At 36.0% G+C, this 12,956-nt stretch overlaps 2 protein-coding genes across 2 annotated transcripts in view; both read right to left on the bottom strand.

The window, feature by feature from the left end:
* Positions 1-210: 210 nt before the first annotated feature.
* Positions 211-1,368, bottom strand: LOC137656380 (uncharacterized). Its single transcript, XM_068390553.1, has one exon. It carries the CDS (start codon positions 1,366-1,368, stop codon positions 211-213), a length of 1,158 nt encoding a protein of 385 aa, XP_068246654.1.
* A 110-nt stretch (positions 1,369-1,478) lies between these two features.
* Positions 1,479-12,956, bottom strand: part of LOC137656379 (integumentary mucin A.1-like) — a 94,709-nt gene continuing 83,231 nt past the window's right edge. The window contains exon 3 of the mRNA XM_068390552.1: positions 1,479-1,810. Coding sequence (XP_068246653.1) covers positions 1,479-1,810 — 332 coding nt within the window. The remainder of the gene's footprint in view (positions 1,811-12,956) is intronic.

Raw genomic sequence — 12,956 nt, 5'->3', positions numbered from 1 at the left:
ACCCATTAAATATATTCCTCGGCCTTTTTGAGTCTTGTGGAAAGTTTAACTCTTCCATAATTTTTAAATTTTATAACCAAATTTTATAACCAGCTACGTAAGTGAGAATTCGGTCAGATTGTATTCCTATGGCTACTATTACAATACCCATTAAATATTTCTCTCGAGCTTTTCTCGAACATATTGGCTCGCTCAGTTGGTCAATCATTTCTAATAATTTGAGTATTGGCTTCGAAATGAACTTCTTCTTATGATTTCTCTATTGACTTCTCTCTTTCTTCCTATGATTTCTCTATTGGCTTCTCTCTTTCTTCCTATGATTTCTCTATTGGCTTCTCTCTTTCTTCCTATGATTTCTCTATTGGCTTCTCTCTTTCTTCCTATGATTTCTCTATTGGCTTCTCTCTTTCTTCCTATGATTTCTCTATTGGCTTCTCTCTTTCTTCCTATGATTTCTCTATTGGCTTCTCTCTTTCTTCCTATGATTTCTCTATTGGCTTCTCTCTTTCTTCCTATGATTTCTCTATTGGCTTCTCTCTTTCTTCCTATGATTTCTCTATTGGCTTCTCTCTTTCTTCCTATGATTTCTCTATTGGCTTCTCTCTTTCTTCCTATGATTTCTCTATTGGCTTCTCTCTTTCTTCCTATGATTTCTCTATTGGCTTCTCTCTTTCTTCCTATGATTTCTCTATTGGCTTCTCTCTTTCTTCCTATGATTTCTCTATTGGCTTCTCTCTTTCTTCCTATGATTTCTCTATTGGCTTTTCTCTTTCTTCCTATGATTTCTCTATTGGCTTCTCTCTTTCTTCCTATGATTTCTCTATTGGCTTTTCTCTTTCTTCCTATGATTTCTCTATTGGCTTCTCTCTTTCTTCCTATGATTTCTCTATTGGCTTTTCTCTTTCTTCCTATGATTTCTCTATTGGCTTCTCTCTTTCTTCCTATGATTTCTCTATTGGCTTCTCTCTTTCTTCCTATGATTTCTCTATTGGCTTCTCTCTTTCTTCCTATGATTTCTCTATTGGCTTCTCTCTTTCTTCCTATGATTTCTCTATTGGCTTCTCTCTTTCTTCCTATGATTTCTCTATTGGCTTCTCTCTTTCTTCCTATGATTTCTCTATTGGCTTCTCTCTTTCTTCTTATGATTTCTCTATTGGCTTCTCTCTTTCTTCTTATGATTTCTCTATTGGCTTCTCTCTTTCTTCTTATGATTTCTCTATTGGCTTCTCTCTTTCTTCTTATGATTTCTCTATTGGCTTCTCTCTTTCTTCTTATGATTTCTCTATTGGCTTCTCTCTTTCTTCCTATGATTTCTCTATTGGCTTCTCTCTTTCTTCGCGTGAAGTTATGTAGCGCACAACAAGCCATTTAGTTTCTCTTGTTTTCTCCCTTGAGAGGCAATGCCTATAATGTCAGCATTGCCCATACCCTCGGCTATTTGAAGAAAGATATGAATAATTAAATCACTTGTAAATAATTCATAAATCAAACCTCATTGGCTTATTTGACCTTGTAGGTATAGATGTACTTGTTGTAGGTGTAGGTGTAGTTGTAGTTGTAGTTGTAGGTGTAGATGTACGTGTAGTAAGTGTACGTTTAGTTGTAGTAAGTGTACGTTTAGTTGTAGTAAGTGTACGTTTAGTTGTAGTAAGTGTACGTTTAGTTGTAGTAAGTGTACGTTTAGTTGTAGTAGGTGTACGTTTAGTTGTAGTAGGTGTACGTTTAGTTGTAGTAGGTGTAAGTTTAGTTGTAGTAGGTGTAAGTTTAGTTGTAGTAGGTGTAAGTTTAGTTGTAGTAGGTGTAAGTTTAGCTGTAGTAGGTGTAAGTTTAGTTGTAGTAGGTGTGAGTTTAGTTGTATGTGTAGGTGTACATGTAGGTGATGGTCACTCTCCCTCCGTTCACCAGCTCGCCGTTAGCTACCTGGTGATCATCGCTCCATTAGAATTATTAAAATTAATAAAATTGTTATTGGGATTAATATAATTATTCGAACTAATAAAATTGTTTGAATTCTTAAAACTAATTCCAAATGGATTTTACACTGTATGACGACTTGGACAAATTTCGTAATAGACCACTCTTTCATTAGTGAGGTAGTTTTGGCTGAAAGAACGGGGCTTATGTAGTTCGTTGAGACAGACCGAAAAAGCTCGGATATAGGGAAGCTAACACATCACTTTGCCTAACCAAAACTGCGTTTTCGGTAACGTCCCTGACTGTTGAACGCAAGACTGGGGCTCGAACCCGCTCAATCTCGCTAGTTCCTTTGGGCGATGCAACCTCACTATCCTTGTGAGCTAAGGATCAGCGGTTTGAGGAAAGCCATTGCCTTGCCCTCCTTGTTCCTAGGTTGGATGGAGAGGGGGCTTGGGCGCTGATTCTATGTACATATGGTCAGTCTCTAGGGTGTTGTCTTATATGAAAGGACAATGTCACAATTGCTTCTGCCATTCATAATTTACCTTTAAAACCTCCTTGGTACTAGCTTGGGTGGAGAGGAGTCTTGATTGCTGATCGTATGTATATATGGTCAATCTCTAGGGCATTGTCCTACTTGGTAGGACAAAGTCGCTATCCTTTACCTCAGCCATTCATGAGTGCCATTTAAATCTTTAACTCAAACCTAAGAGCTGTGTCCTTAATAACTTCATACTGGGAGGCGGTGCTACGACCCCTTAATTGCCGTATTCTTAATTTACTATATCCCAACCTAGGAGGATTAATACTATGAGATGCCATGACTCGCAGTTCTTGCCTGAAGCCAGGTTTACCAGTCAAACTGTCAGTTTGAGCTCCACCATTGACTCGAACTAAAAGATACCTACGGATCTAGTGTTATTGTTAATCATTTACTGTCTTTTATAAATGTTTATCTCTGATACCTTTTTTCCTCCAAGGTCCCAACTAACTACATTCAGCTCTGAAAGGCGTAAGAAAGAGTCCCATCAGTGCTAAAGTCAAGTTGCCTATAGAACTGCATCTGTTGGCAACTTAAGAGCGACCTTGCGTAATGTTTCTCCAAATAAATTTTATATAAAATCCGAAACTCGACAATTGGTGTTAAAATCGCACGTTATTAAGTCGCCCTAAATATTTACAACGATCATTAAAATTAAGTTATGAAAACCTTTATAATTAGAAAAATATATATATTAAGAAATAATAAGTTGGAGTCCTTTGGAAGTATTATTGCAACATGCTTCCACAGTTTGGAAACTGCCAAAGTTCTTGAAAATCTTTTAGATATATTGAGAAGCTGGAGATGGTCACTCAAAAAACTATTATGATTAAAACATAAATTTTGAAACTCCTCTCTTATGGAGTCTCCGCGGATTTACTAAAAGGTGTTTGAGACATCCAAAATCCTTGTAACCTCTCTCTCTCTCTCTCTCTCTCTCTCTCTCTCTCTCTCTCTTCATCCTCTCTCTCTCTCTCTCTCTCTCTCTCTCTCTTAAGGAGTCTCCCGCAAATGGACTGAAAGGTCTTTGAGACATCCAAAATCCTTGTAACCTCTCTCTCTCCTCTCTTTTGGAGTCTCAGCAGATGAACTAAATGGTCTTCGAGACATCCAAAATCCTTGTAACCTCTCTCTCTCTCCTCTCTCTCTCTCTCTCCTCTCTCTCTCTCTCTCTCTCTCTCTCTCTCTTTGTATATCTGTATTATTCTCATGGGGAAATATCTTGTTATTAATGCAAAATTAATTTCTTTTCAGGAATCTCATCTAGAAGGATTGCTACAGTTGGACAATTAACATAAATTTCTTAGTTAAGGAACGAAATTTTATAATCTATACACTAAAGAAAACTTTTAATAAATAATTTTCAATAACTTCATTCTAAATTCCCATTGTTGCCCAAAATCGACTATTATGAAGTCGCCCCCTAACATCCACAACAGCCATTTAAACAAGCTATGAAGATCTTTTATAATTACAAAAATAAGATTTATTGTCTTTTGGAGATATAATTACAACGTGTTGCCTCCATTTACTGTCCTCACCACACTTTGGTAACTGCCAAAGTTCTTGAAAAGCTTTAGATATATCAAGAAGTTGGAAAGGACAAAAAAAAAAACTGTAACTAAAACAATAAATTTTTAATTGAAACATTAATTTTGAAATTTCTCTCTCTCTCTCTCTCTCTCTCTCCTCTCTCTCTCTCTCCTCATCTCTCTCTCTCTCCTCTCTCTCTCTCTCTCTCTCTATCTCTCTCTCTCTCTCTCTAATAACTATAGTCAATTCTTTTTAGTGAGGCAGATTTGCACCGACTCGCAGGGGTGCCCTTTTAGCTCGGAAAAGTTTCCTGATCGCTGATTGGTTGGACAAGATAATTCTATCCAATCAGATAGCAGGTAATTTTTCCGAGCTAAAAGGGCACCGCTGCGAGTCGGTGCAAATGTGCCTTATCAAAAAAAATGAGTATAGCTAAGGTTAACTTGTTAGGAAACCTATAATAAGGCTCCTTTGGGAGTATGGTCTGTTCTCCGAGCAGCTGCAGCCTGCTATCCTTCGGGTCCCCCAGTGTCGTACCTGACTCCATCCTTGTCTTCCCTATGCAGACAGTCTCGATTCAAAACTGTTCTGTTGTCTATTGTCACAATTGCTTCGGCAGTAGTTAGAGAAAATTTACCAACATGCAGTTGTTTATGTTCGCGAGAGAGACTCTATCTATTAGTTTTCCGTTCTTTGAAACTTATAACGAACAGATATTCCAAATATAAAATACCCTTCATGTCCCGAAATATCGGTTAAGGAATTTTAGAAAGTGTAATTCGTAGTTGGGTACTTATAAATACATATGAAGGTAAACATCTGTTCCCTAGTTTGCAATTTGGCTTTCGTAAAGACCTTGGAACATGTGATGCCCTTCTTACAATCTCAATGCTGTACAGAAATCCCTTGATTGTGGTTAGGAAGTTCGTATGATTGGCCTTGATTTTAGTGCTGGCTGCGGGTGTTAATCAAGAGGCCTTATTTTTCATAATTGTAATTTACTAATTTCAAGCACAGATATAAATGTTCTGACTTTGAAATGCTGACGGAGTTCAGTATTAAATTCTCGTCTATTTCAGAGGAGATGAGGTAGAAATTCTTTAATTCTAATGTTATGTTTTGATTGAATATTTACGCAATTTACATAAATATTAAATTATGCCTAACTATTCTATTTTTAAACACTTCAATTTCAGATCATCATCTATGGTACTGGTTTAAATATTCTACTTGACAAGATGATAAATAATTTAATTTTAAGAAAACGTTTTCAGTGATTTCCTGGTTGCTGGTAGGCTACAAGAGCTGTTGTACCTCTTCTAATGTGATAAGTGGAATTTGAACCATATGAATCGACGTTGGACCAGGGTGACTGTTCGGACAAGTGGTTAGAAATGGTAATAAAGTTCAGTATTGGTAAACTGTAAATAGTATAATCAATTTATCCTCGGCATTCTCTATAATGCTACTATTTATCTATACTTAGAGTTCACTTGTCTTAGCGTACACTCGATTGCACAAACTTGTTTCCTTTCCTCATTGGGCTATTTTCCCTGTTTGAACCCTTTGGCTTACAGAATAATTCTTTTCCAAATAGGGTTGTAGCTTGGCTAGTAATAATAGCAGTAATAATAGCAGGACTGGAAGATGAAGCTGGATTAGAGGTAAAGTAAAAAAGACTAAGTGGGTGCAGACAGGATCGTTGAGAACTGTGCCAGGAGAGTATTAGTCAAGATTAATAGAATGCAGGGTTAGACCCGCCCCGTCGTTACTGCGCATATTTATGACTTCATTGGTAGCAGGATTAAAAGAGAAAACCAAAACAAAGAAATTAAGGGTCACTATGGGAAGTGTTTGCCCACAGCCATTCTCTTTCACGACTTTGTGTGAGAGAAGTCCCCGTTAATTCTCCAGGTACTAGTGCCTCTCCCACGGTTAAAAAAAAAAAAAAAAAAAAAAAAAAAAAAAAAAAAAAAAAAAAAAAAAAAAAAAAAAAAAAAAACTTTTATTTCATCGAGTCTTAACTATAATCAGCAACTCAAATAGTTTAACATTAATACACAGACAAGAAAATTCTGTTCAAATTTCATTCAGTATAATGAAAGTACGTGTGCAAACAAGAGAAGCAAGAGCAACTTTTTCAGTCTTTTAGTTATTTTATATTTTCTCATTTGACTTCTCTCGGAAGCGAAGTTTTTAGAAGGAAAAAATAAGGCATCGGACAAAGAGGGCAATAAATTTATCAGATTAATTCGCAGTGTGATGTATGTAAGAACCTAAAGTTTTGGTATCTTCTCTGCCAGGTTTCAGTGACTTCTCTCCATTGTAGCAAATAGAAAGATCTGAATTGAAACGACCGAAGAGTTGAAGAGCGTTTTAATCCGGTGTTCTTCACTCTAGTGCGGTCAAATCCAGAATGATATTCTTTTTACCAACCTGTCAATGCATCCACGTGACGTCATGCGCGAAATTATTATTTTGGTCTAACTCTGTACTCTATTAATCAGAGTATTAGTAATGCCCAGTGTGTTAAAACATTGGGGTGTACTGACTGAACTACTATTCTACGGAAAGTTCTATGTCCTATGACGCGAGAAACCTTTTAAGTAAAGCGTAGACGAGTCAAAAGGTATTTTAATTAGGACTATGATAGTTTTAAAATTTCCAATGCAAAATTTTCAAAATTCCCATAGTGGTATAGTGCCGTTAGTATATTTCGCATGGTGCACTGTAGGTAGTTAGCCGCTATCTGCATCCAGGTTAGCAATTTACTAGCAGACCAATGCTGCTTCCTAAATAACAATTATTTCCCTAACCTCTTTAGCTACACTGGTAACAAAGTAAAAAATTATATACTGTTCTCGGCTGTATTCCGGTAAAATACAGGCGACCGTAATTTTTACCCTACTTCATCTTTTACGAATGGGGACCGTAACATCACTCATTTACGTCAATATATCGGTTTAAAACTAGATGCTTGGCAACATTTATTCCAGGAGTTCTACAGTTTATTTACGTCCAATTTTTTACAGTGTACTTAGTGCAACTCCGTAGATGTAAATACCAAAATTCTTGTTACTCCTTGTAACACTCTCTCTCTCTCTCTCTCTCTCTCCTCTCTCTCTCTCTCTCTCTCCTCTCTCTCCTCTCTCTCTCTCTCTCTCTCTCATATTAATGTATTTTAACTTCCTAGTTACTTGTTGGAAAATTTGAATCACTAGTTTAAATTAAAATCTCTCTCTCTCTCTCTCTCTCTCTCTCTTCATCTCTCTTCTCTCTCTCTCTCTCTCTCTCTCTCTCTGCATTTTTAACATCCTAATTTCTCGCTGGAAAATTTTAATCGCTAGTTTAAGTTAAAATTCTCTCTCTCTCTCTCTCTCTCTCTCATCTCTCTCTCCTCTCTCTCTCTCTCTCTCCTCTCCCTCTCTCCTCTCTCTCTCTCTCTTTAGCTTAACCCAAATCTATGACCATTCATTATTTTGAAACTCTTCGGTACGTGTATGGAGTAGCGCTATCATCTTGACACCAATGACTCTCTTGAGACGTCTGGAAATAATTAATAGGATGATTTGGTTATTAACTTAGTTGCACGTGGCTGGGTTTCTGCCATTTTACTCCCTTTTTTTTCTCTCAGTACATAAAGGTTCCATTTAGTTGAAATAAAGTTGTGGATGCAATTTAAATACTTATTTAAAACAATGTGGACCTTATTTTCTTTTAGAGATTATGATTACGATGTACTTTTATCGTAAACCACATTATTCCAGATACGCTTAAGGTGTTCAATTTACTAATGCGTCACCCCTATGTGGCAGACCATAAAGATGTGGTCTTTGCCCATTAAACACTTTTTTTTTTTTTTTAAGGATCCATTAATCAAACTCTCTTCTAGAGGAAACCATTACCTTTTGAAAATGACTTTCGGTGACGTTTCTTAGATAAATCGGCAACGGATAATGGCTGGTGTTTGACCCAAAAGGGAATCCGTATAGATGGATTGATTGACTTCTATCCCTCTGACGTCACAATCTGTATCGAATGGCTTGTGTTAGTTTCTCAAGGTCTCTCTCTCTCTCTCCTCTCTCTCTCTCTCTCTCTCTCGTCTCTCTATGGGTTACTTTCCTAAGGTGGGGTCTCTCTCTCTCTCTCTCTCTCTCCTCTCTCTCTCTCTCTCTCTCTCTATGGGTTACTTTCCTAAGGTGGGTCTCCTCTCTCTCTCTCCTCCTCTCTCTCTCTCCTCTCTCTCTCTCTCCTCTCTCTCCTCTCTCTCTCTTCTCTCTCTCTCTCTCTCTCTCTGGGTTACTTTCCTAAGGTGGGTCTCTCTCTCTCTCTCTCTCTCTCTCTCTCTCTCTCTCTCTCTCTCTCTCTCTGGATTAGTTTCCTAAGGTGGGTCTCTCTCTTACTTGTTTACTTGTTTTGGGTTAAAATCCAACCCTCCACTGAAGTCGAGTGAACTACTTCTCGGGCGGGTCCATATTAATCATCTAACGAAACTTTTTCATTATAACTTATACAATTCTTTGATTGTAGCATCTTCCAAATCATATGATCTTGTGAAAAGTAATGTCTTTAGTTTCTTCTTAAATTCAATTGCTCCCTTTAGGTACTTCATTTCAGTTGGCAGTTTATTATAATGTCTAGGCGCACAGTACCTAAAAGCCCTTTCACCAAATTTACTATTTGTTCTTGGTTCAGATAACCTATGGTTTGTCACTCATGTGTCTTATGTTAACATTTGTTTCTAGTTCTAGTTTATTCAGGCATTCTTTTAGATAGTTTGGTTCATTTTGGTTCAGTATCTTAAACGTTAGTAAGAGTAGCTTGTATTTAATTCTCGCTTTTACCGGTAGCCAGTGTAATTTGATTAGTGCAGGGGTAACTCTTTCCCTATTGTGTAGTCCCTTTTAATTAATCTAGCGGCTCTGTTTTTTACTCTGAATTTTCTTCAGCTGATAATTTGGTAAGCCATAGAACAGTGAGTTGCAGTAATCAGTTCTTGAAAATATGTGGTGATTAATGAGTATGGCCATAGATTTTTCATCTAAGTATTTACTAATAAATGCTATGTTTCTAATATGATAGTTACAATTTCTTGACCATATTATTTATATGTTCGTTCATTGTCAGTCTATCATCCATGATTACTCCAAGATACCTGACAGATTTCTAGATTAGTTTCCTAACGTGGGTCTCTCTCTCTCTCTCTCTCTCTCTCTCTCTCTCTCTCATCTCTCTCTCTCTCTCTGCTCTCTCTCTCTCTCTCTTATGTGTATCCTCAACTCCGTAGTCTCTCGCTGGGAAAAATGAATCCCTAGTTTTAATTAAAATCTTCGTATTTCTTAAGGTCTCAACAGATGTTTAATAACGAATGAAATATATGTCCTTAATATATAGAGAGATTAGAAATAGAAATAGTTCATTAATTTCAATGTATTCTGTTTCCACCTGCTTATAACGTAGTTTTAAATAACCGATTTTTAAACTTCGTTAGTTTTGTACGAGCAAGAAATATGTATTTTCATAACATGTTAAATATTTGTATTAATTTCTCGTTACTCTCTTCTCCTTCCCAAGTTAATTTTTTTTTTTTTTTTAATAGATAAGGGTATTTCTATTACTGTAATTTCAGTAATATTCATAATCTTAAGAAATGCTTACTTTATTTAGAAACGGTAGAACTAGAATTTTGTAAATATAAATATGTGGAATTAAACATCGTTCTGGTTCGTATAAAACCTACTTATATTTCCCTGAGAAATAAATTTCTAAGAGTCTGGTGATTTCCTTAGATAAGGCAATATATTTCCACAAGTCCGCAGATTTCCTTAGATAAGAAATATATTTCCACAAGTCCGCAGATTTCCTTAGATAAGAAATATATTTCCACAAGTCCGCAGATTTCCTTAGATAAGAAATATATTTCCACAAGTCCGCAGATTTCTTTAGATAAGAAATATATTTCCACAAGTCCGCAGATTTCTTTAGATAAGAAATATATTTCCACAAGTCCGCAGATTTCCTTAGATAAGAAATATATTTCCACAAGTCCGCAGATTTCCTTAGATAAGAAATATATTTCCACAAGTCGCAGATTTCCTTAGATAAGAAATATATTTCCACAAGTCCGCAGATTTCCTTAGATAAGAAATGTATTTCCACAAGTCCGCAGATTTCCTTAGATAAGAAATGTATTTCCACAAGTCCGCAGATTTCCTTAGATAAGAAATATCTTTCCACAAGCCCACAGATATCCTTAGATAAGAAATATATTTCCACAAGTCCGCAGATTTCCTTAGATAAGAAATATATTTCCACAAGTCCGCAGATTTCCTTAGATAAGAAATGTATTTCCACAAGTCCGCAGATTTCCTTAGATAAGAAATGTATTTCCACAAGTCCGCAGATTTCCTTAGATAAGAAATATCTTTTCCACAAGCCCACAGATATCCTTAGATAAGAAATATATTTCCACAAGTCCCGCAGATTTCCTTAGATAAGAAATATATTTCCACAAGTCCGCAGATTTCCTTAGATAAGAAATATATTTCCACAAGTCCGCAGATTTCCTTAGATAAGAAATGTATTTCCACAAGTCCGCATATTTCCTTAGATAAGAAATATATTTCCACAAGTCCGCAGATTTCCTTAGATAAGAAATATATTTCCACAAGTCCGCAGATTTCCTTAGATAAGAAATATCTTTCCACAAGCCCACAGATATCCTTAGATAAGAATGTATTTCCACAAGTCCGCAGATTTCCTTAGATAAGAAATGTATTTCCACAAGTCCGCAGATTTCCTTAGATAAGAAATATATTTCCACAAGTCCGCAGATTTTCCTTAGATAAGAAATATATTTCCACAAGTCCGCAGATTTCCTTAGATAAGAAATGTATTTCCACAAGTCCGCAGATTTCCTTAGATAAGAAATATATTTCCACAAGTCCGCAGATTTCTTTAGATAAGAAATATATTTCCACAAGTCCGCAGATTTCCTTAGATAAGAAATATATTTCCACAAGTCCGCAGATTTCCTTAGATAAGAAATATATTTCCACAAGTCCGCAGATTTCCTTAGATAAGAAATATATTTCCACAAGTCCCGCAGATTTCCTTAGATAAGAAATATATTTCCACAAGTCCGCAGATTTCCTTAGATAAGAAATGTATTTCCACAAGTCCGCAGATTTCCTTAGATAAGAAATATATTTCCACAAGTCCGCAGATTTCCTTAGATAAGAAATATATTTCCACAAGTCCGCAGATTTCCTTAGATAAGAAATGTATTTCCACAAGTCCGCAGATTTCCTTAGATAAGAAATGTATTTCCACAAGTCCGCAGATTTCCTTAGATAAGAAATATCTTTCCACAAGCCCACAGATATCCTTAGATAAGAAATATATTTCCACAAGTCCGCAGATTTCCTTAGATAAGAAATATATTTCCACAAGTCCGCAGATTTCCTTAGATAAGAAATATATTTCCACAAGTCCGCAGATTTCCTTAGATAAGAAATGTATTTCCACAAGTCCGCAGATTTCCTTAGATAAGAAATATATTTCCACAAGTCCGCAGATTTCCTTAGATAAGAAATATATTTCCACAAGTCCGCAGATTTCCTTAGATAAGAAATATCTTTCCACAAGCCCACAGATATCCTTAGATAAGAAATGTATTTCCACAAGTCCGCAGATTTCCTTAGATAAGAAATGTATTTCCACAAGTCCGCAGATTTCCTTAGATAAGAAATATATTTCCACAAGTCCGCAGATTTCCTTAGATAAGAAATATATTTCCACAAGTCCGCAGATTTCCTTAGATAAGAAATGTATTTCCACAAGTCCGCAGATTTCCTTAGATAAGAAATGTATTTCCACAAGTCCGCATTTTTCCTTAGATAAGAAATATATTTCCACAAGTCCGCAGATTTCCTTAGATCATAAATAAATTTCCGCAAGTCCGCAGATTTCCTTAGATCATAAATAAATTTCACAAGTCCGCAGATTTCCTTAGATCATAAATAAATTTCCACAAGTCCGCCAGATTTCCTTAGATCATAAATAAATTTCCACAAGTCCGCCAGATTTCCTTAGATCATAAATAAATTTCCACAAGTCCGCCAGATTTCCTTAGATAAGGAATAAATTTCCACGTCAGATTTCCTTAGATAAGAAATAAATTTCCACAAGTCCTTACATTTCCTTAGATAAGAAATGAATTTCCAAAAGTCCGCAGGTTTCCTTAGATAAGAAATAAATTTCTAAAAGTCGCAGGTTTCCTTGGATAAGAAATAAATTTCTAAAAGTCCGCAGATTTCCTTAGATAAGAAATAAATTTCCACAGGTCCGGCAATATCCTGAGATAAGAAATTAATTTCCACAAGTCCTTACATTTCCTTAGACAAGAAATGAATTTCCAAAAGTCCGCAGGTTTCCTTAGATAAGAAATAAATTTCCACAGGTCCGGCGATATCCTGAGATAAGAAATTAATTTCCACAAGTCCTTACATTTCTTTAGATAAGGAATAAATTTCCACAAAGTCCGCAGATTTCCTTAGATAAGAAATAAATTTCCACAAAGTCCGCAATATTTCCTTCGATAGGAAACAAGTTTCCATAGGTCCGCAGATTTCTTAGATAAGAAATAAATTTCCACAAAGTCCTAGATTGCCCCCAGATGATAAATATGAAATTGAAATAGTTTCTTCATAACTACCGGAAAGTTTTTGAGCTCGCAAATTCTTTGCATAGTAAGTTTCCCATTTATATTGCAACCGTAAGTTTGCTAATCCTCGCCAGATCGCGATAGCATGTTGAGAAATAACGAGATAAATGTTTTATAGATAAAAGAAAGTTTCTATTTAAAGAAAGTCTCTATTTACTGATAATAACCCTACGGATGAGGCTACCTCAGATAGTTTCTCATTTGTAGAGTCGAGGAGAATAGCGCTCTCTCTCTCTCTCT

The sequence above is a fragment of the Palaemon carinicauda genome, chromosome 17, assembly GCF_036898095.1.
Source record: "Palaemon carinicauda isolate YSFRI2023 chromosome 17, ASM3689809v2, whole genome shotgun sequence".
In the NCBI taxonomy this organism is placed as follows: Eukaryota; Metazoa; Arthropoda; class Malacostraca; order Decapoda; family Palaemonidae; genus Palaemon; species Palaemon carinicauda.
The sequence above is the reverse complement of the archived record's forward strand: the minus strand, read 5'-3'. Positions and strand labels throughout refer to the sequence as shown.

Coding starts and splice junctions, on each gene's coding strand:
- LOC137656380 (XM_068390553.1), bottom strand. CDS start 1,368: ATGGCTTGTTGTGCGCTACATAACTTCACGCGAAGAAAGAGAGAAGCC.